Source organism: Nannobrachium achirus (assembly GCF_963921795.1).
Source record: "Nannobrachium achirus genome assembly, chromosome: 3".
In the NCBI taxonomy this organism is placed as follows: Eukaryota; Metazoa; Chordata; class Actinopteri; order Myctophiformes; family Myctophidae; genus Nannobrachium; species Nannobrachium achirus.
Window position 1 is genome coordinate 28,349,627 of NC_137812.1, and position 23,145 is coordinate 28,372,771.

Consider the following 23,145-nt stretch of genomic DNA (forward strand, 5'->3'; position numbering starts at 1 on the left):
GGAACATTAGAAGGGGGGTCAAAATATCACTCAGTGAGTTAATACAATATTATGTTGTCCAATCCGTATGGTAGAGTATGTTTATAAAATGTTATGTTGTCCAATCCGTATGGTAGAGTATGTTAATAAGTAAGTATGTAGGTTGGAGAGACTTATTGTCGATATCGGCCGAGAGCGCGGGAGTCTATCCCCGTTACAATGCACTAGAGCTCTGGGAGATGGATTGCTAGGAGTGCGACACCTACTGTGCAATCAGCTCCCAGTACTTACAGTAGTTCACAACTTGCCACACCCAAGCCGAGGTACTCATGCACTGAGTTGGCGGTGGCCGGGATCGAACCTTGTGGTCAAACGGCGAGGCTCTACCGACTGAGCTACCCGGACACAATAGAACTTAGTCTTCAACTGGGTTGGTCCTTCCGTCTATTACCAGCTAATCTCCGGCACTGTTGGCCCGGTCGGTCACTGCCAAACTGTGCACACACACTCCCTGGATGCCAATTCAGAACCTCTGCCCCACATTTCTCACATGGGCCTGTTCTAGCGCCACTATGAGGCAGATTTTGGCAAAATATTTTTTTTTACAGTACTCCTACTTATTTTGTCCCAAGATCATGCAAATCGGTAGACAGTGTCGTGTACCAAAGATGGATTGATCCAATTTTCCATGTTCCATTCTGATTGACTAAGATTGGCTTCCAAAGTTCCAAGGATTGGTCCGTTTGCAATTGTGCTTGAAATAGCGTGAAATTTTGGTGAAATTGTGCACACATATACCTACCAGGCCGAGGAAGAAAGGCCACTTAAATCTTTTAAAATCAGCCTCATGGTGGCGCTATAACAGGCTGATTCATGTTTTTACTTATAACTCCACCGATCTGTGTAAAACTTTTTATGCGCACCCCCTTAAAGGCCACGGAAAAACCTTTGCCATGCATCTTTCACATTTGCCTTTTATAGCGCCACCAGGAGGCCAACTTATGTAAAAAGAAGAAAATCTATTACTCCTTCAAATTTTATCCAAAAGTCACGCACATCTCTATAGTCATCAGTGATCATGACGGATCTGCCTGATATTTCATATTCCATCCTAATTGGCTAACATTGGCTTTCAAAGTTTGCAGGATCGCTTCGTTTTGAACAAAATGCCTCAAATGAGGAACGCAGCATGCAATTCCTGTGAAATTTTGCACACACATTCCCACTAGGTCGGGAACAAATGCCACCCTTTTCACATTGGCCTGTTATAGCGCCTGCCATTTGCACACTGATTGATTGATTGAAGAATTTATTAGAAGTTTGCAATAGAAAAGAGTACAGTTCCATGACAGTACAAATCACTGGTACAAGGTCAACTAAAAGGAGATCCTAGAAAGCCGAGGCTTATTTCCACTGGAACCACACTTTAAGTATCTCATATAACATTGAAAGACAGACGGATAGAACATAGTACTTTATCTAGGATAATATCAGTTTCAAACTCTCTCTCACAGTTAATGGTGGTTCTTGAAATTTAAATATTTGAGAGCCACTTGCAGGGTGAACTAAAACTGTAAGAGTGGCTGGATAGGTATACAGCGCCTCTGAAGTGCAATGGCCAACAAGGTCTATCCAAATACATACAGTATATATGTACCACATTATTAGGAGATATAGCACGAACAATATGCCTTTGTACCCTATATTGCTGTAGATTAGAGCACTACTTCTTGTTGCTAGTCTATCCTAAGCCATACAGAATATCGTTGCTGTTGGGAGAGAAACCTCTTAACTCACATTTTACACTTTTTTAGTTTATTTCTTTTCGTAAAGGGACACCCTACCTGATCACGCTACAGCGTCACACAAAAGCATCAAAAGTAGAAGATCTGCAAGCTCGAAAGGCGCCACTTGGCACCGTGTTCCGAGCTTGTCGATCCGCTGCTTTTGCTATTTCTGAATTTGAATCCTTAATAAGAAACAGACAGTCTTGGACATATGAGGTTTCTGCCCGACAGAGGCGGTATATGTACCACACCAGGAGATATACAGTATAACGAGAACAATATGGCTTTGTACCTTATATATTGTAACGTATAGAGAGTGATTTAGAGCACCATACCTTCTTGTTGCTAGGTGACCAGGAAGTTAGGAGTGCCCGCTCTCAAGCAGGCGATGGAGTGGTTTGGTTACCACGGTGGCACCTGTCGATCACCTCTCCAGCCACTCACTGAGGCCCAGGCACAGCAGCTGAGGCGGGACTTCTCCACTAATGGCTGGTTGTGAGGAGACCTGCATTTTTGTGCTTGTGCAGGGGCGTCACAAGGGGGGGAAAAGTGGGACTGAGTTACTAGGGCCCCAAGGTGGAGGTGGCCTTAATTATTTTATACTTTAGCTATTGAAAAATAGCAGATATACGAGCTTGTAGATCTGCTATTTTTGAAAAGTTGTGAAAATGTGTGCAAATCTTTGAATATATGTATTTTTTAAGCGAACATTTGTAACTCAAATTTTGCTTCTGGGGGGTCCTTGGAACTAAATATTTTGAGATGGGGGTCCGTGGCCAAATACATATGATTTTGGGGGTCCTTCAAATGAAACGTTTTGAGTACCACTGACGTAGAAACTTAGGTTTTTCAAAAACCCTTAGAAGGATTTGAAATATTCAAAGACTTGCACACATTTTCACGATTTTTCAAAAATAGCAGATCTACAAGCTCGCAGGGTGGCACTCGGTGCTGCGCTGTGAGCGTGTATTTCTGCTGTTTTTCAATAGTTAAAGTACCCACTACCAGGGTCCAGAATTTGGTGCGACACCCCTGTGCTTGTGTCTGTGTGTGTGTGTGTGTGTGTGTGTGTGTGTGTGTGTGTGTGTGTGTGTGTGTGTGTGTGTGTGTGTGTGTGTGTGTTTGTGTTTGTGTATGTATGTACTTGTATTACTATCCTTGTGAGGGCCAAATAATGTACCCACAATTAACCAATTAAATTTAACCACTTTAACCAACATTTTTCTAAATGAGCCGATCTACAATCTCGCAGCGCGGCTCTGTGAGCTTATACAGTATATACTGTATCTATGTATACAGTATACAGTATATATATATCTTATGTATACTGTATCTGCTATTTTTTAATAGTTAAAGCATAAAATAATGGTTAAAGTAATTCAGCCAGTTCAGTCTTTTTCCTGGTCCTCACAAGAGAAATGAGGGTTAGGATCAGACGTTTAGAAGTCAGGTATGTTAGGGGTGGATGTTTAGTCGTGTGCTGATCACGAGCTCACAGCGCATCACAAGAGGATATTTTCGGCCTCAGTGTTACGCTTAAGATGATTGAAAATATAATCATGTAAAATGGCATTCATAAACTCACCGTTCAAAAGTGTTAATGTCCTCACTAGTGCAGTAATACAATCGCGTGCGCGCATGCGCACGCCCACACGCACACACACACGCACACGCACGCACACACACACACACACACACACACACACACACACACACACACACACACACACACACACTGTAAATCATTTTATTGTGACCATCAGTTCCCACAGCCCAGGGTGCGTGCCGTGCACATATATTTTGATAGTTAAACAGGGCGGTCATGTGGTTTGCCAGGGAGGGTGATATACAATATGGCTGCTGCTTGTCTCTGATGGAGGTCAAACACAGATAGGGCTCTTTTTAAAAGAAGAATTGAGTAATTATTACAAACATAATGTATCAATTTAATTCAAACAGTGCATATATTCCCATGTAAAACCAGTCTCTAACATAACATAGCCACATCGCCTGGCTGTAATACATTGATTACATATCGTCGCTGTCGGGTGGAAACCTCGTATGTCCAAAACCAGGATTCAAAACCCCTTTTCGAGCTTGTAAATCTGCTACTTTGGATGCTTTTGTGTGACGCTGTAGAGAATAGAAAAGATGAGTGTTAAAATGTTTTCATTTACTGCTTTCTATTGTTTTTGCCATTTTAGTATTTTGATTTCAGTGGTTGGGGGCATGCGTACAAGTGGCTAAATATAGACACCATATGCCGTCAATTTCTTTACACCAGCCCCCATAAGTCACATCTGCCCATGAAAGATTGTGGTGCATCTTGGGAATGGGCTTATTGTGTCTAAAAATACATATTTAGCCACTTGCATGCATGCCCCCAGGTTGGGGGCATGCATGCAAATCAAAACCCTTAAAATCACTAAAACGATAGACGAATGAAAACATTGTAACAATCATCTTTTCTTTTCTCTAATGACGATCTAAAATATGAACCCTTGTTGTAAAAAAACAAAGTTTTCCTTTAAGCAGTGGAAGTCTAATAGCCCATCCGCACTGCCAGCAACGCGATTGAGCGAACGATGAAATCTCATTGTCCACCCCTCCTATACTATAGACAGAAGTCCCACCCCTGTAGGCACTCTCTGCATTAGGTCATAATGTTTGACTGGAGTCCCTCAGGGCTCTATACTAGTGTATTTTCTGTTATTGCTGGCTTTAAGTAGTTAATATAATCAGGACTGTAGCTGGGTGGAAACCTTGTACTGTACGTCCAAAACGGTATGTTAATATGTTTCACTGGTGAAACCTTTATGTAATTGCCAGACCCATGAAATGGGTAGGCCTACATAAGCAAATGTCGGTCTGTCCGGGTTTTCTATATAAAGGGTATATATGATGATGACATGATGATGACATGCCTACAAAAGGCATGATGTCATAAATGATGATGACAGACAGGGGGTCTGGCACAACCAGGTTGACCTGGTCTAGTTTTTTCTTTGTGCAACACTCATACGACGAAGTATAAGATGCTGCGAACATTTAAGAAGAAAAAAAAGAGAAATAACATTAAAAGATGAAATATTATGGAGATAAAAAGGTTTGACTGTCGGACAGTGACGATATTGTGACACTGGGAAAAAAAAGGTATAATAAATGAATAATGATTTTTATGGTACCTCACCTGCCCAACAATGTGAATTGATTTCCTTTAAGCTCTCTCCAAGGCCTGCCGCTGACATTGATGTGATGCTTGTGACAAAACATAAAATAAATGAATGAAGAAATGAATTTACTTGAAATAAAGAAGGAAAAAAGGAAATGTGAGAATGCTTCTTCCTTTTGAAGGCCAGACAATAAAGAGAGCATTGTGACGTCTTTCAGGGTCTTTATCCTAAATAAAATAAAACCACAGGAGATCATGAGTATCCTCTAGATGAGAAAAAGGAATATTGATTTAACTTTATTTTTAAAAACTCTACCCGCTTGCTGCTGCTGTTGCAGTAGCTGACCACACGGGGGCAGCGCATCCCACCGTGCGCTGCTCTCAGATCATCAAGGGCAACTCTCTGATCTCAATTAGTGGTTCTAAAAACCTGGGGTGTGATGCTATGCCCCTGACAGCCACCAGGGAGGGGGGAGGGGGATGGATGCGGGGATGAGCAGAGGAGAGAAGGGGGGGGGGGGGGGGGGGGACAGTGTTGCCACGTCTGCTTATTATAAGCGACTTTTGGCTTGTTTTTTCTGTAAAGTGGCTTGGTAGTTAATTGCGCATTGCGTTTGTTTTGGGGCTTAAATGCTTATTTGGGACATTTTTTTTTATTATGGATGGAACCAGTGGTTCTCAACCATTTTCTTCTTTTTAATAGCTGACATATATAGTTTTGAACTTCAAAGAGTGACCCGGTTGCTTCTTTTGGGGGCTCGTTTTCATAGACCTGGTTGCTTGTTTTTCTCACAAAATCTGGCAACACAATCTGGCGCTGGGGAGGGAGGGATGGATGGATGGATGGAGGAAGGGATGGATGGATGGATGGATGGATGGATGGATGGATGGAGGGATGGATGGATGGATGGATGGACGGAGGGACGGAGGGGAGAGAAATCCCACTCTCTGTGTCCCAGAGTGGCGAGTCAGCAGAGCTGCTGCTCGGCGGAGCTCAGGCTGCCCTCTGCACTGTCCCTGCTGTCACATAAAGATGACGTGTCATCGCCGGAGAGAGGCAGGGAGGTCAGCTGACACCATGCAGGGCCCATACACACCTCTCTCTCTCTGTCTCTGTCTCTGTCTCTCTGTCTCGCTGTCTGTCTGCAGGGGTGTCGCACCAAATTCTGGGCCCTGGGGGTAATTTAACTATTGAAAAATAGCAGATATACAAGCTCACCGCGCTGCGAGCTTGTAGATCTGCTACTTTTGAAAAATCGTGGTTCTATGGTTTTTGGAAAAACACTATGTTTCTATGTCAGTGGTGCTCAAACCTTTTCATGTGAAGGACCCCCAAAATGATATGTATTTGGCCACCGAGCCCCATCTCAAAATATTTAGTTCCAAAATTTGAGTTACAAATGTTCGCTTCAAAAATACATTATATTCAAAGATTTGCACACATTTTCACGACTTTTCAAACATAGCAGATCTACAAGCTTGTGTATATCTGCTATTTGTCAATAGCTAAAGTATAAAATAATTCCAGGCCCCTCCACCGTGGGCCCTAGTAGTAACCCAGTGCCACTTTTCCCTCCCTTGTAACACCCCTGTCTGTCTACAAGAAACGTTCCTACATCTGGAAGAAGAGGAACGTCGTTTCTCCCAAGGTCTCCTCTGCCTCCCATCGTCCCTCTTTCTGACACAAGTTGGCTCTGCCTCGTTCTGTCCTCCTGTACTTCCATGTAGCTTCTCTCCTCTTCACCCAGCCCCCTCTAGGCCATGTGATGACCTCTCTGTGAAATGTAGCATGTACAGTATAGGGCCATGCAGCCTCCCTCTCTCTCTCTCTCTCTCTCTCTCTCTCTCTCTCTCCCTCTCTCTCTCTCTCTCTCTGCTCTTTCCTTTTCTGGCTGCGCCCCAGATTAAAAACACGCTCAAAAGATTTTCTGATTTCATCCCCTCCCCCCACACTTGTCTTTGACTCTCTCCTCCTCTCCTCTCCTCTCCTCGCCGCCTGTGGTATATATACTGTAAACTGCCCGTCTGTTGTTTTATTTATTTATTGATTGAATACTTTATTAGTCAGAATTGTAAACAGGCACTTGGTACAGTAAGACATTTATAGGCTAAATAAAAGGATGGCACGCAAAAAAAAAAAAGCCCTGCGGGCCTGTTCTCCATTGTGGTCCTACTGTATGTATTCAATTAGCATAGAAAACGTACACATAATACATGTCATTGATTAAATATAATATGTAGAAAAGAGATGGGGAAAATTACATCTACCTCCCCTTGTGGTCTGACTCGACCGCCTGCCTCACACTGACTGTGGGTCTCTCTCTCTCTCTCTCTCTCTCTCTCTCTTTCTCTCTCTCTCTCGTTGCATTTTCTGCTACAGTCACTTCCCAGACTGACACAATGAGTTGCCACTCATTGTCCCACATCCACATTGGAGGGAGAGAGAGAGAGAGAGAGAGAGTAATGGAGGGGTGGAGGAGAACGGAATGAAAATACCTGATGGGAGGGAGGGGGGAGGAGGAGAGGAACAAGCGAGGAAATGAAAAGAAGAAAGGGAATGTGAAGGGAAAAGGTGTGTGTGTGAAACCTTTTTTTAAACATAAAAGGTTCTGATTGACCATCAGAGTAGAAAAGGACTGATGATGATGATGGTAGCGGCGTGAAGGGGAAGCCGAATAATAGAAGAGCACAAGAGAAAGTAAGATGCAGAAATCGATGAAAGACCCTGGACCCATTGCTGTGTGTGCGTGTGCAGGGGCGTCACAAGGGGGGGGGGGGGGGGAGTGGGACTGAGTTACTAGGGCCCAAGGTGGAGGGGCCTTAATTATTTAGCTATTGAAAAACAGCAGATCTACAAGCTCACAGCGCGGCACCGAGTGCCGCGCTGCGAGCTTGTTGATCTGCTATTTTTGAAAAATCGTGAAAATTCTTCAATATTTCAAATCATTTCAATATTTCAAATCCTAAGGTTTTTTGAAAAACCTATTTTTGAAAAGTCATTAAATGTGTATTTTTTAAGCGAACTCAAATTTTGCTCCTGGGGGGGTCCCTGGAACTAAATATTTTGAGATTTCAAGTTTTTTCAAAAATAGCAGATCTACAAGCTCGCAGCGCGGCGCTCTGTGCCGCGCTGTGAGCTTGTATATCTGCTATTTTTCAATAGTTAAAGCACGAAATAATGTGTAATAATGCGTTCCCAGTCTAAATGGGTTAAACCCCTCCCCCTATGAAGAACATTCATGGGGGGCCCACAGGGAATCCTTGTACCCAGGGCCCAGAATTTGGTGCGACACCCCTGTGTGTGTGTGTGTGTGTGTGTGTGTGTGTGTGTGTGTGTGTGTGTGTGTGTGTGTGTGTGTGTGTGTGTGTGTGTATGTGTGTGTGTGTGTGTGTGTGTGTGTGTGTGTGTGTGTGTGTGCACGCGTGTGTGCACGCCTGTGCGTTCCATTAACCGGGGCTGTTCCATAGCAAGGTCTATGTGCGGAGCGTCTCGTGCGCTGCTTCAAGTACAGGGCTGCACCTTTGTTCTGAATCACGCAGAATCAAGACAAGACGAGGCTATTAAACATTTACTGATACATGACATCTGATGCAGCTATTCCCCTGCGCAGCCACAGTTCACTGAGGAGATCAGTAGGCCTACATCACTGGACACGCAGTGATGGAACTGAATATGTAGATCATGTATTCAACCTCCCTCGGTACACTACACTACACTGACTACACACACACACACACACACACACACACACACACACGCGCGCGCGTGCATGCGTGCTGCCGCGCACATGCACACACACAAGATCAAGAAAAACCCATATTCTCTCCTCACTTGAGCTGAGCTCAAGTGTCCCTTTGCCCTGACGAGCATCTCTCCGCATGCAACTCTCATTCCCAGGGGCGTCATTTAGACTTGGAATGGAAATTGACCCCCCCCCCCCGCCCCCTCCCCCATAGCTTTCGCATTTTAACCTCAAACATTCAGGTCTTTTTATTCATATTTCTTCCAGATTAATCAGATTTTAGATCTACACTCAACTGATACAGTAAGACACTTAATTGTGTGTTTTTTTTCAATCATGCAATCATTCATTAATAAAAAAAAACTGGACTCCCTATTTTGGGCATGTCTCTCTTTATAGCCAAAAACAGCCAATCTACAAGCTCACAACGCTTCACGATGCGTTTTGAGCTTGTAGATTTTTGGCAATTTTTTAAATCAGGTCACCCTCTAATTGTTGTTTTTTTAATAAAATGACTCTGAATCTTTCCATTCCTCCTCTTTTTTCTCTCACTCCTTTTCATCATCGTCCGCTCTCTCTCTCTCTCTTCATTAGAAGGCCAAATGGAGCAGTGCATGCTGCAGCTGAAGGACCTTGCACTAGTGCCCGCAGGGGGAAGTAGTAGTGGCATGTTCCACAAAAAAAACATGTCTAAATGCGACCATAAAGCTAATGTGTGCTGGCATTAAAATCTGCAAAAAGATGCACCGCGGCAGCAGCTGGCCTGAAGGAGACCCTGCGCTAAAAGGCTTTTTTATTTTTTACTACTACACTGTAAAATCCTGAGTATTCATTTAAATCTGGGAGTGTGCAATTTACACATTTGTCTCTTGAGTTACAAATGGACGAATTAACACTAAGCCAATAGCACTCACACTGAAGATTAATTCCCAGTGTGTGTGTGTGTGTGTGTGTGTGTGTGTGTGTGTGTGTGCGTACGTGCGTGCGTGCGTGCGTGCGTGTGTTGGGTGGGTGGGTGTGGGAGTGAGTGGGGTTGTGGAGGGCAGCCAAGTTTGAATGCAATTAAAATCTGGCAAAATCAAAGTAGTTTTCAATTGCGAGCGCAGTGAGCTGAGCATGCGTCCCTGCAGTCCGTGGTGTTATCAGCATTCTGTGTGCAGTTCCTCGCTAATAAGATAACGCACGAAGACCTCTCTTTAAGCAACGAGCCCTGGTAAGAAAAACAGGACCTTTCTCTTCCCCTAGGAGAGGGGTCTTCAACATTTTCAGGCCAAGGACCACTTAGTTGAGAGAGAGATGAAGCTTAATAAACATGATCTTTCACTCTACACCAAACCTCTTTGCGGAAAATAGCCGATCTACAAGCAAGAACTTGTAGATTTGCTATTTTTGGCTAAAGTTCTCAGAATATGGACTCAAGTGGTTAATATAAAAAAGGAGAAAAAAAAAGTTCTATCACTCAAAGATTTGGAGGAACCCCTTTTGGAGGACCCCCTTTAGTAACTGAGGACCCCCTAGGGGTCCCGGACCTCCTGTAGAAGACCACTGCCCTAGGAGTTAAGTCTTGAAGTTACGAGAGAGAAGTCAAATTTGTACCCTATGAATCAAGAGAATCAAGAATCAAGACAGGTTTTATTTGCCACTCACTTGACAAATAAGAACCTTCTCTGTCAAAATAAAGGATGAAATGAAATGAAACAATATCTTGTCCTATAGCAGCCCTGTCAAAAAGTACATAAGCAGAGGCATACCATATCCTATGTCTTTCTATCTTTAGCAGCAGTGTCAAATCAAATGTGCAAAAGCATATCGTTGCTGTCGGGCAGAAACCTCATATGTCTATATTTAAACTTTTTGTGCTTTCTTTTGTAAATTAACACCCTACTTGATCACACTATACAGGGTCACACAAAAGCAAGTTGCAGATCCACAAGATCTGCTACTTTTGCCATTTATGAATGGCCAATTTATGAATTGAAGAAGGTCTCACAACCAAAACAACTCTCTTGAACCGGCAAGTGGCAGTGAGCGGAAAATTTTGAAGACCCCTGGTTTTGGACATATGAGGTCTACACCCGACAGAGACAATATATATATACTGTATCCAGTACATCAAGTTATTTGTCTGTTTCATTTTTTTTTTCTTTCCTATATTTATTTTGTTTCCTATGATGTTTTTTTGTTTCTTGACCATGTACTACTCGTTTAGGTCTCCAGATGGAAAGAATTCATGTTTTTTGTCAGGGAGGGAACAAAAGAATGCATAGGCTACAGTACGTGCACGCGCACACGCACACATAACTGCCACTTCTGAACTGTCAGGTGAAGACGAGCCGCAGAGCATATTTAACCCATTTAGGCCTAAAATTTGTGGGTGCTTTAACAAAAATAGCAGATATACAAGCTCACAGCGCGGCACCGAGTGCCGCGCTTGCGAGCTTGTAGATCTGCTATTTTTGAAAAAGTCGTGAAGATGTGTGCAAATCTTTGAATATAATGTATTTTTGTAACTCAAAATTTTGCTTCTGGGTGGTCCCTGGAAGAAAATATTTTGTGATGGGGGTCCGTGGACAAATACATATCATTTTGGAGGTCCTTCACATGAAAAGGTTTGAGAACCACTGACACAGTAGTCTCTCAAGAACAGACTAACTGAGCTCCAGTTAAGTGAAAAGGACCTTTTCTTTGACGATGGCTAGAGCCAGATTGCTGACATATAGAAACATAGGGTTTTTCAAAAAAACCTTAGAAGGATTCAAAAGACACTTATAGAATCGGGTCAAAATTCAAATTTTCACAATAAAAAAAAAAAAATAGCAGATCTACAAGCTCGCAGCGCGGCACTCGGTGCCGCGCTGTGAGCTTGTATATCTGCTGTTTTTCAATAGTTAAAGCATAAGATAATGATACACAATACTGTGTACCCGTTCCGATGGGGTTAAATAGGCCTTACTTCGCCATGGCAACAGCAGGCTCTATGATTAGGGCCAAACAGGCAAAACTGCAGCAGAGCTACTTGGGATTGAGATGATACAAATTAAGGGGAAACTCTGGACGGTTGCCATGGAGACCGCATAGGCGGAGGGGGTTAAAGTCCACCCTAAACACACCTTAAAGCTATTTTAGTGACAGGCAGAAAGAAAGAGAGGGGGAGGGGGAGGGGGAGGGGAGGAGGAGGAGGAGGAGGAGAAGAGGGAGGGGGGGTTTCTGTCTGCAGAGCTGAGATGTGTGATCAGAGTTCAAAATCCTGTCCTCTCTGTGTGTGTGTGTGTGTGTGTGTGTGTGTGTGTGTGTGTGTGTGTGTGTGTGTGCTCAGACTAACTGAGCTCCAGTTGAAGTGAAAAGGACCTTTTCTTTGACGATGGCTGGCCAGATTGCTGACATAGAAACATAGGGTTTTTCAAAAAGTCTTAGAAGGATTAAAAAAACACTTATAGAATCGGGTCAAAATTCAAATTTTCACAATTTTTCAAAAATAGCAGATCTACAAGCTTGCAGCGCGGCACTCGGTGCCGCGCTGTGAGCTTGTATATCTGCTATTTTTCAATAGTTAAAGCATAAAATAATGATACACAATACTGTCTACCCGTTCTGAATGGTTTTAATGTGTGTGTGTGTGTGTGTGTGTGTGTGTGCGTGCGTGCGTGCGTGCGTGCGTGTGTGTGTTGTGGTAGAGCATAGGGCTGGAGTCTGGACAATAACGAAAATGTATTTAAAAAAAGAGTAATAATTGAGAGGAAGTGTTTTGTCGATATTTATTTTATTTTTACATTATATTTCGTTAGGAGTAGTTCACCCCCAAAATGACTTTTTCTTATCGATTACTCATCCCATGGAGACTTGAGTTCAATAAGATTTTTGTTTTGTTTTTTGTCACATTCCTAAGACAAAAATCAATGGGCATACAAAGTGTCGCCTCAAATTATTGTCTTAGGAATGCGACAAAAACAAAAACATGGGTATTGAACTCAAGTCTCCATGGAGTGAGCAATCGATAGAAAAAGGGTCATTTTGGGGGTGAACTACTCCTTTAAGACCTGAGGCTGATTCTACAAATGCCTTTTAAATCAGTAGTTCTCACAAGGTTCAGAAATAGCAGATGCACAAGCTTGTGTTGCGCTGTGAGCTTGTACATCTGTTATTTTTGAATAGCCACCACAAAAGATCTAAAATTACACTGATGCTTTCCCGGTTTTAATTGGTTAACACTAAAATATTCTGATGTTTTCCATCAACTAAAGCGATTAGTCTTATAATAAACCATTCATAATAATCATAAAGGCCTGCCTGCCCAGCCCTAGTTGTGGTTGCGTGTTCTCTTTTGTCCGGAGGTTTCACTGTTACATATCTCTGTCAGGTGGAAACCTCATATGTCCAAAACTGTTACTTTTCAGGATTCAAATTCTAAAGGCATCAAAAGTAGAAAAACTCGAAATGCACCGCTTCGTGTTTCGAGCTTGTAGATCTGCTACTTTTGACGCTCTTGTGTAACGCTGTAGTATGATCAAGTAGGACACTGATTTACGAACAAACGCAAAAAGTTAGAATATTGAGATAAGAGGTTTCTGCATCGACAGCAACATTATGACTCATACTTACAGGCCACTCACACCTTATTGATGCAGTAAAAAAACACAACCGGAAACAACAGACCTGGTTTAAAACAGCTTTAATTATTTTTCACTTCAATGTAATACCCATGCAATAAGCTTTCTTTGTTCACCACAGTTTCATTTTGTTACATTGAAAAATGTCCAAGTGCTGTCTGCTGACAAACCAGGAACAAAGTGATCCTATATGGCTTCTCCACAATGGGCCTCACGTATCAATATTTACATAAGATTTAAATCTTTTTAAAGGTGCAATAATAGAGGCTCTGTCAAACATACAACATGTACATGCAACAATAACACGCTGTCTCTGCCAAATGTCTTGCACAGATTGCTTTTTTGATTGTCTTATTAGATTCTGTACAATAGATCCTTTTAGAGTATATCAATTTAGGTATATACTGTATTAATATGCACAAGTCCCGTTCGTGTAGTCGATTATTCTAAGTTTGCTCTGACTGAATAATTAACAATTAATTTTGTCAGCTTACGAGGCTGCCGTGTGCTCTTGCCGTTATTAAGCATAGGCACAGAGTTCATTATCATTGTTTAGATCTAATGGCTTACATTTACTTTGCTAATCAGTATGCATTTGCAACCTGTGGAACAGGGTACAGCTTCTTTTTTTTCCCCCCAGCAAAAGCAGATAGATGGTTTTAATGAGAATGTCTGAAAGAGCTGGATCTTCCTCCCACGTTTAAAAGCAGATGCTGAAATCGTCATGTCAAAACAACCCTTCAATTTGACACACGTCTCTCTACATGTCGACTCTGACACTTGAGTTTTTTTTTTCGTATATATATCTTTTTTTTCACAATCTGTTTTTTTTCGTATAATTCTCAGATAAACGAGGCTCCACTCTAGGGCTGTCACGATTATGACATTTTACATGACGATTAATTGTCACTCAAATAATTGCGATTGGGAAGTTCAGAAATCCATAGTCTTGTGACATCATCATTTCCCCCCCAAAGAAAACAATTAATCAATATTTTTGAAAAAAATATTAGATTTTTATTATCGCGAGAACAATGGCTTCCACTTTAACCTTGCAACTTTTCAGGAATAGAAAGCCTGCATTTTCTATTAGCTTGGATTCCCAATCGATGATGTCACAAGATGATAGATTTCTGACCTGCCCACATCCCTCCTCTGAGAAAAAAAAAAAAAGCTATTTTATCATGAACATTAGTGAGGACCAATTATATGAAGATAGGTTGAAAAGTGATGAAGTCCTCCTTTAAAAAGGAATATTGATAGTGGAAATAGCCGATCTACAAGCTCACAACGCAGACACGTTGTGAGTTTGTAGATATTTCCACTATTTTTGATTTTGTTTTAAACTATACGAAAATGTTTCAACAGGGAAACAATTATGACGATTATGTAAAATAATTGCAATTAGACGATTATGTAATAATTGTGACAGCCCTACTCCACTCGTAGTGATGCAAGGTGTTCCAGCTAAAAACGAAGCCCCCAAAGCAACGAGAGGCCTCTATCGAGTCTATAACGGCGGTGGGTCTTATGTCATTAGAGTTAATAGACTATTATCCCACCCGGCACACAATGTACTGGCGGTCAACCGGCAAACACTGAAAACAGCGTGTTCCCCCCTCTGTCATTACCCACACAGGAAAGACAACCAACCATAAAACAACAACAACGATAACTAAACAACAATTTTTTAGAAAGATGCTTTTAAAACAGTCTCGACAGTATTCAAATCACAGTAGAGGTTCATGTTCAGGCACTCGTTAGATTTCCCTCCGTGTCATTTGTGTATTTTCAGGTGTGGCTCTGTGTCCGTAGGAGGCTCCCCCACCCATAAGTGCCCCCATATCGTCGCTGTCGGGCAGAAACCTCGTATCTCCAAGTTTAAAATGTTCATGTTTTTTCGTAGAGAAAGTAGAGCCCTGCTTCACCATACAAGACTGTCGCACAAAACTGGTGAAAATAGCAGATCTACAAGCTCACCGTGAGGCCTTGTGTGCTTGTAGGTCAGCTATTTTCACTATTTTGAAACATTTGTAAAATGGTAAAGACAAAACGAACGGTTTTGGACATACAAGGTTTCCACCCGACAACAACGATGTGCTCTATATCGTTTCTGTTGGGTGGAAACCTCATATGTTCAAAACTGTTGGTCAACATTAAATGACATCTAACTATTAATGTAACGAATGTCTGTCCGCCGTCTGTCTGTCGGCATGCTGACTACACTGATACTACACAGTGTCATCACCATGGTAACAGCCGCATGCTGAAACAATGCCCAAATTTGGAGATGAGCATGGTGACATCCACCATGGTAACAACCGCTGGCTGAAACGATGCCCAAATTTGGAGATGAGCATGCTGACATCACTGATACTAAACAGCGTCGCCACCATGGTAACAGCCACATGCTGAAACAATGCCCAAATGTTACGTTCAATGGTGACTGTTCTGCCCAATGGGCACCTGTCTGGGTTCTCCAACATTACTTCTGAGACTCCTACATTCCCCCATATACTGTGCACAGGACTAGTATTTTTTTTAATTTGGAGATGCAAGGTTTCTGCCTGACAGCGAGCCCCCCATTGACTTCCAGTATCAAAGTTAATAAAAAGTACATATCTTTATGTACTTTTTATTAACTTTGATACTGGAAGTCAATGGGGGGCTCGCTTCTGGGCTGAAAACGTGCCGACATTCAGAGATAGACCTCATAGTCTCTGGCGGGTAGAAACCCTGTTATGTCCAAAAACTGCTATTTGTCTGGGTTCAAATCCAGCCAAAAAAAAAAAAGTAGCAGATCTACAAGTTCAAAACTTGTGCTTAACGTGTGTTGCCGTAGTACGATCACTTGGGCCCAGATTTACGAGAAAACGCAAAAAGTTAAGATATGGATATACTGTAAGAGGTTTCTGCGCGACAGCGACGATGTGACGTGATGTCATAAAACAGATGAGTGATGTCATAGGCGGGCCACGCCGTTGTTAGACCCCATCTAGTTTTTGTATTCTTTGTGTCCAAAGCATGTTGGCAATTATGTAACCAGTCGGGAATGTGCTGCACATTTATTATGACGATTATGGTGATGGCTTTAGTTGTGTTTGTGTAGTGCATCAGGCACAGTATATGTTTTATGTGTGTGTGTGTGTGTGTGTGTGTGTGTGTGTGTGTGTGTGTGTGTGTGTGTGTGTGTGTGTGTGTGTGTGTGTGTGTGTGTGTGTGCGCGTGTGTGCGTGTGCGTCTGTCTGTGTGAGAGAGAATAATGAAGTTCGTTACTTATACTGTATGTAAATTGGGTGACAAATTAAACACCTTTTCAGTGCAGTATATACAGTATCTATGTAGCACCCATACAGAATATAGCTTAGTGCTCCCAAGTCCCAACTCCCAGAGACATAAATAGCAGAAATCTATGAAACACATATACATTCAACTTAAGACTTAAGACAGAATACACAGAGTCGTTATTAAATAAACAGTCATACAGCCTCCAGGAAAAGAACAACAATAATATCCAAGCTTATCTAAAAGTAAACACTTTTCCTTTTTATAGTAAACACTTATGGAAAGCATGATTCAATTCCCTAATTTTTTTAGGGGGTGAAAAAGTCAAAAGGTCAAGGTAATGATCATTTCTCAGGAAGGGAGAAGACATAGAAAAACGGGTCAGATAGAATAATATCACACCTCAGGACAGACTACCCCAGTGGTGGAAAGCTCTGGTTCCCAATCAGTGGGCAGGACCCAGGGTCCCTTAATTTCTAAGTGTAATTGTCTTACAATTTGTTTTTAATTATTATTATTATTTCAAAAGAGTTTCAAAAAACATTCCCCCAAAAAGCTTTTTTTTTCACAAAAAAATAATTTCGTGAATTTACAATCTAAAATATGAACCCTTGTTATAAAAAAAAAACAAATTATGTATTTCCAATTTTCAGTACTTTTACTTCTATTCCACTCCTATCTTGGAGACAAATATTGTACTTTTACTCCACTACAATTATTTGACAACTTTAGTTACTAGTTACTTTGTAGATTTTTTATTATAATTTCAAAACATGCATTAACCACTTCATACCTATATACTTTGTCTATTTTCAAAAGATTTGTACACTCAAAATAGGACATTCCGCATAATGAGTACTTTTACTTTTGGTACTTTATGTACATTTTAATGCCAATACTTTTGAACTTTTACTCAAGTGCATTTTGAATTCCGGGCTTTTCCTTGTAACACAGTATTTCTATATTGCAGTATTGATACTGTCACTTAAGTAAAACAAATGTAGTACTTTTTTTCCCACCACTGGAGCACTAGACTGGTCTGCACATATCTATTATTTTGCAGGGTCACTCCTGCAAAAATATGTGGGTCACCTCATCTTCTATCCCCAAATGAGTGTTGTATATGTCTGACAGCTGAGCCAGAAAACAGACCCGCTACAGATCCCTGTAGATACTGTATCCAACAAAACCTGTCTCTCATTCACTGCCAGTGTAACAGCCTCTGCAGAGCGTGTATTGACATTGCATTGTGACTTTATGAGTATATTGACCCTTGATTTTTCTAGCTTGTTAGATAGTTCGCCGGGGCACCTTGAATTCCAAGCCATAATTTAGGATTGATTTTTCATCGTTTGACAACACAATCATCAGTATATTTTGGTTTCATGTCAATTTGTGTTTTCAGATATTTAACCACTTGAACCGTCAATACTTAATAAACTTGACCTTTCACTCTGTACTTGGTCTGCTCTTTTTCCCCTCTACACCAAACCTCTTTGCCGAAAATAGCCGATCTACAAGCTCCCGGACCCCCTGTTGAAGACCCCTGCTTTAACCATATTATTATGAGCCATATCCTGTATATTTTTGGCTGTTGGGAAAATATCTACAATTCTTGTGGGGAAAGTTTTGAAAAGAATTTAAGACATTTTAACATGTTCACCTACAATGACATGGTCATGTAGTTAAAGTAAAAAAAAAAAAAAATTATAATACATCAGTGCATACTGGCCTACTGGCATACTTCATGGCCCATCTGATGCTAACCTTTGAAGGCTGAGAGCATGCGTATGCCATATCAAACGGAAGAGGCTTTGATGGCACGCCCCGAGAGAGACAGTCCATGGCAACTAGACAGACAAGCCAATATAACAATATCTCCATTTGGATCCGCACGCCAATTAAAGGTGTGAACTTTTTTCCCATTGGCTGCCAGGGAGTCTTCATCATGCTAGTGTCAATTTATTCCTCGCACAGCGGCGGCAGCAGCCGCACGGAACCCCTCCCAAATTAATCACAATTAGAGATAATCACATAACCAACAATTAAGTCTGTTTCCCTCTAACCCTACCCCCTTGCCACAAAATACATACGCACAACACAGTACACACACCGGTCTCATCACAGACACACACACACACACACACACACACACACACACACAAAGACTCCCGGCAGACACACTATACATGCGTGAAATGTGTTGGTTCCCGCTAATGACAGGCTTCGTTAGCTCACAACGGTAATCGTTTCTCTACTTTTCTTTTCTTCCCTTTTTTTTTTTGCACCTTCTGTGATGAATACGCACGTGAAAAAAAACAACAACATTAAAGTGACATCATTAATAAGCACCGTAGTGAACATTTGAAGAAAAAAAGAAATCAAGTCACAGGAAGTGGCTGAGTGAGAGCATACCAGCCCCCCTCTCTGCCCAAAGGTGCAAAACGGAGTTTCATTCCAAAATGAAACCTATATACAGTACGACCTGAAGCCTAATTTATGCTTTGTCGCTTTTTTTTTACGTTGTGTTGTTGGCTTGAGAATATGTTATGTTCAGCCAGAAACACTCATGTGACAAAGTGTAAATTAGAACAGGGGTCTTCACTTTTTTTCCCAGGCCAAGGACCCCTTAAGCTGAGAGAGATTTGAAGCAGGGACCCCCCTACTACTGCAGCACATAACCAATTATAGAATTTAATTGTGTTGCAGATTAAACATTTTCATAGACATAGATAGCTTCACTGACTATCAGTGTTGTGTAAATGTTTTCTTTTTTTTGTTAGACATTTAACCCCTTAAACCCTCGATACTTAGTAAAGTTGAGCGTTGGCTCTGTAGTTGGTTTGTTCCTTTTTCCCCTCCACACCAAACCTCTAAAGTTCTCCTCAGTATAGGGATGCTAGGGTTATTGTAAAAAATGAGAAAAGAATCCTAGCACACAAAGATGTGGCGGCCCCCTTGTATTAACTCAAGGACCCCCTCCCTAGGGGTCCCGGACCCCCCTTGTTGAAGACCCCTGAAGAATAAATATATAATCATACCTACTCTTTCAAAGTTAATCTTGGCATTTAAGTAAAGTAAAGCGCACTGTGGTTTTGCTATCACAAGTCCTCTGTACAGACTGCTGCTTGCAAAATAGCTATTGTAAAAAACAAAATAAAAAGATTTTGACATGAATTTCGGAATTTGGAACAAAATCCTTCAAGTGTATACAGATAGACTTTTGTGATCTAAGGTGGAGCCGTTAAGGGGATGTCATATAGTCTGCGGTGATAAGCTATCACCGTGGTGTAGTCTTTTAAAGTCAGAAAACTACAACATAGGTCATTAGCCGCGGTGAAGAGCCATCACCGCGGACCTAGAGATCTCTCCTCTGTAATTACTTTCAGACATTACCCCATCACCCCGTTCACCGATTGGTCGATCTTGACCAATCAGTGTGCCCCCTGGTTTCAGCTGCACAGAGGCGCGGTGATAGGACTTCACCGTGAGTCCATGACTATGATGGCCTCCATTGTTTTCTAATTTTTAGGTGATAAGCTATCACCTAAAAAAGTTGAGGTGATAGCTCTTCACCTCGGACTCTGATAAAGCCTTTAAAGGCTATCAATTACACACCCCACGAAACCTTGAATTCATGGAGCTTCTTTTGTTTTTCTGTCTAGTTTAAGAAGTTGCACAAATCTACCCACACACAGCTGCTTTTGCCAGACAAAGCAAGCCAGCTTTGGGTTCCATATAATGTGAAACCAAACAGAAAGACTCATCGCCGTGCACTAGCAGGCGACAGATCATTATTAAATTGTCTCCCTAAAAATTGCAATTGCACCGTTGGAATTCAGCCTGCAACACTGCTAGGCCCTCAGACTCCACTTGTTAATGCTGCCACTCAGCATAACCAAGTGTTAATCTAACTATGAGAGTCTTGTTTTACACTCTCATAGTTACATTGGATAGAAGGAGAGTGGGCACAAAGGGAGAGTGGACACCTCAATGTAAAAATTTTACAAAATTAACATTTGAAAAATGGTCATAAGTAATGATAACATGCACGATATATCATTATCAGACTTAAAGTTACCCTTCCAACTTCTTGTTTATGCTAAAACATATAGCATATACAGGTCAATGTGTAGCAATTGTAGACATATTAGACCTTAATTGTCAAATGTTCTAGCATCATATACTACTTTAAATTACTTAATTTTTAAATGTTACTATTTTCCAAAGATTTAATATTTTTACATTTTGGACAAAATAGACAATTCTACATGGAGGTGCCTACCCATCCTGTTACCATTAAACTAACACTGAGTATTTTGCTGTACATCCCATCACACCACTCTGTGCCCAGGCGTCTCTGAGCCCGGTTGAGTTGCTGACTCCAGATCAGTTGTAGCCTCTTGGCACTGTGTGATTGGCACTGAGTAAGATGTTCTAACTGGTCTACGGTCAGTTTGAGCCGTAGTGGCACTGTGTGAAAAACAAACAAACAAACAAAAACCTCCTGCAACCAAATCCACATACTTCCTGTGTCATTTCGACAATTCGATTGATCGAGTGACTGACTGATGTTTTTGGATTAGTAGCATAGCTACTGTAAGAGGAGATGCCATGGGTTAAAATAAAGACTAGGGAACTACCGTAGTTTTATAAAGCCAAAGTGCAGTAACTACGTTTTTGGACACATTTATTTGTGTATCCCAAAGGTCAAATTAGCCTTTGGGATTTTGAGGGCGTACGCAATTACCTCAAGAACAGTTAATATCACTTAAATGCAAATAACCCATTTGGCTGACCAGTTGAAGCACTTTTAAACCCTTTTATCAGTTAAATTATTTGCGTAGTAACTGCATGTTGGCTTTGTAGGGCAGTGTAGTTCCCTCCTGCAGTTCTTGGTTTTGTGACTGCAATAGATTCACTTTTGCAGTTCAGTCGCAAAATCAACCCAAGTTCAAAGTCCCTCACTATCTCAGTATCTATTTCATACACGTGAAACAAAACAAAGCAACAGTGTTTGGGATTTTTTCGCACATTGTTTTCATGAAAGGGTATTCAAGCCATGCATCGAACTATACCTGCTTTGTTTGGAGACAATTATCGCTTGCCAGGAAGCGATTACTGCCAAAGACCAAGCAAACCATTTTCCAAAAATACGGCATGAAAGTGTGAATACAGTTTAACACAATGTGGTTGAAAAAAAATAAAAAAACACTTTTGTTGCACAAAGCAAGGCAGAATGGCTTCAATACCACTACACCTTTTGAGAAAGTAGTAGAGTTTCAACCTCTTAAAAATCAACCTCTTTAAAAAGCACTTTAGAATCACTTTGATGAAAGGTGTGATTTTGTTTTCGACGCTTTCTAAAATGATGTTGAATTATGGCGAATTACTGTAGGTTAATCCAGGAATCCAAGGAAGTATTTTTTGCTTTAATGTAACATTGATGGAGTCAGTTCCGGGGAAGAAAAATTATTATAATAATAATTTTCTCAGTAGTTCTGTGAACTATACAGCTTGCCCTCAATGCAAAGTTATTATACAGTACTTGTCATAGAATAATTTGCTAGTAGGATGGTTTCACATAATTGTAAGCCGTGCTTCGGAAGAAGAATTCTACCATGCCCACTCATTTTAATTACCTTTTAGTTTAGTTCGTTTAGCCACCCCCAAATGAAGCACTTGTGGTTGCAATTAAAAAATATATAGTATAATACAAAGAAAACTATAGGTTACTAGAGTAACCCCGTTTATTTGATATTATGAGCGAGATATCTCATTATGGGAGATATTGAGCGATTAATAGAAAAAAGAACTGACATCTTGGAGGGAGTGAGGAACGGCAGAGTGTTCATAGAAAGAGATGTAGCACCGGTGTGTTGCACTGAGCAGGAGGTGGATAGAGCTGATTCTGAACCAATGGATTCCAAGCTGACTTGGATGAAAGGAAGAAGTGCTACTCAAGTCAGTGGTTCTCAAACCTTTTCATGTCAATTTGCCAAAGCCAAATTGCTATGTATTTTCCCACCTGAAAAGGTTTTGTGCCAGGGACCCCCAGAAGAGAAGATTTGTGTCCAAACATTTTCAATATTTTTCCAAAATTTCACATGTACAAGCACTCGAGGCTTGCAGATCTGCCATCTTTGAATATCCAACATATAAATGGATGAAGTGGTTAAAATGATTGTGATGCTATGTTAACTACTTTTGCGGACACAATAAGCCCATTCCCAAGATGCACCACAATCTTTCATAGGCAGATGTGACTTATGGGGGCTGGTGTAAATAGTAATATAGAAATTGACGGCTTATTGTATCTAAAAAGACATATTTAGCCACTTGTACGCATGACCCCACCCACTGAAATCAAAATACTAAAATTGCTAAAACAATAGAAATTAGAAAGCAGTAAATGAAAACATTTTAACACTCATCTTTTCTTTTCTCTAATTATAATCTAAAATATGAACCCTTGTTGTAAAAAAATCAAAGTTGTCCTTTGTTTGAGGGAAGACCTTGACATTTAAAAGTTTGAGAACCACTGGATTAGATGTTTGTGAAGAAATGCAAAT

The 23,145-nt window shown here is 41.1% G+C and overlaps 2 protein-coding genes across 2 annotated transcripts in view; both read left to right on the forward strand.

The window, feature by feature from the left end:
• hoga1 (4-hydroxy-2-oxoglutarate aldolase 1) overlaps positions 1–5,404 on the forward strand; it is a 28,840-nt gene extending 23,436 nt beyond the window's left edge. The window contains exon 7 of the mRNA XM_080722255.1: positions 2,116–5,404. Coding sequence (XP_080578381.1) covers positions 2,116–2,265 — 150 coding nt within the window. The 3' untranslated portion in view covers positions 2,266–5,404. The remainder of the gene's footprint in view (positions 1–2,115) is intronic.
• The window catches only part of LOC308282154 (uncharacterized protein), a 313,805-nt gene that overhangs the window by 210,029 nt on the left and 80,631 nt on the right, over positions 1–23,145 (forward strand). The gene's annotated exons all lie outside the window — the stretch shown is intronic.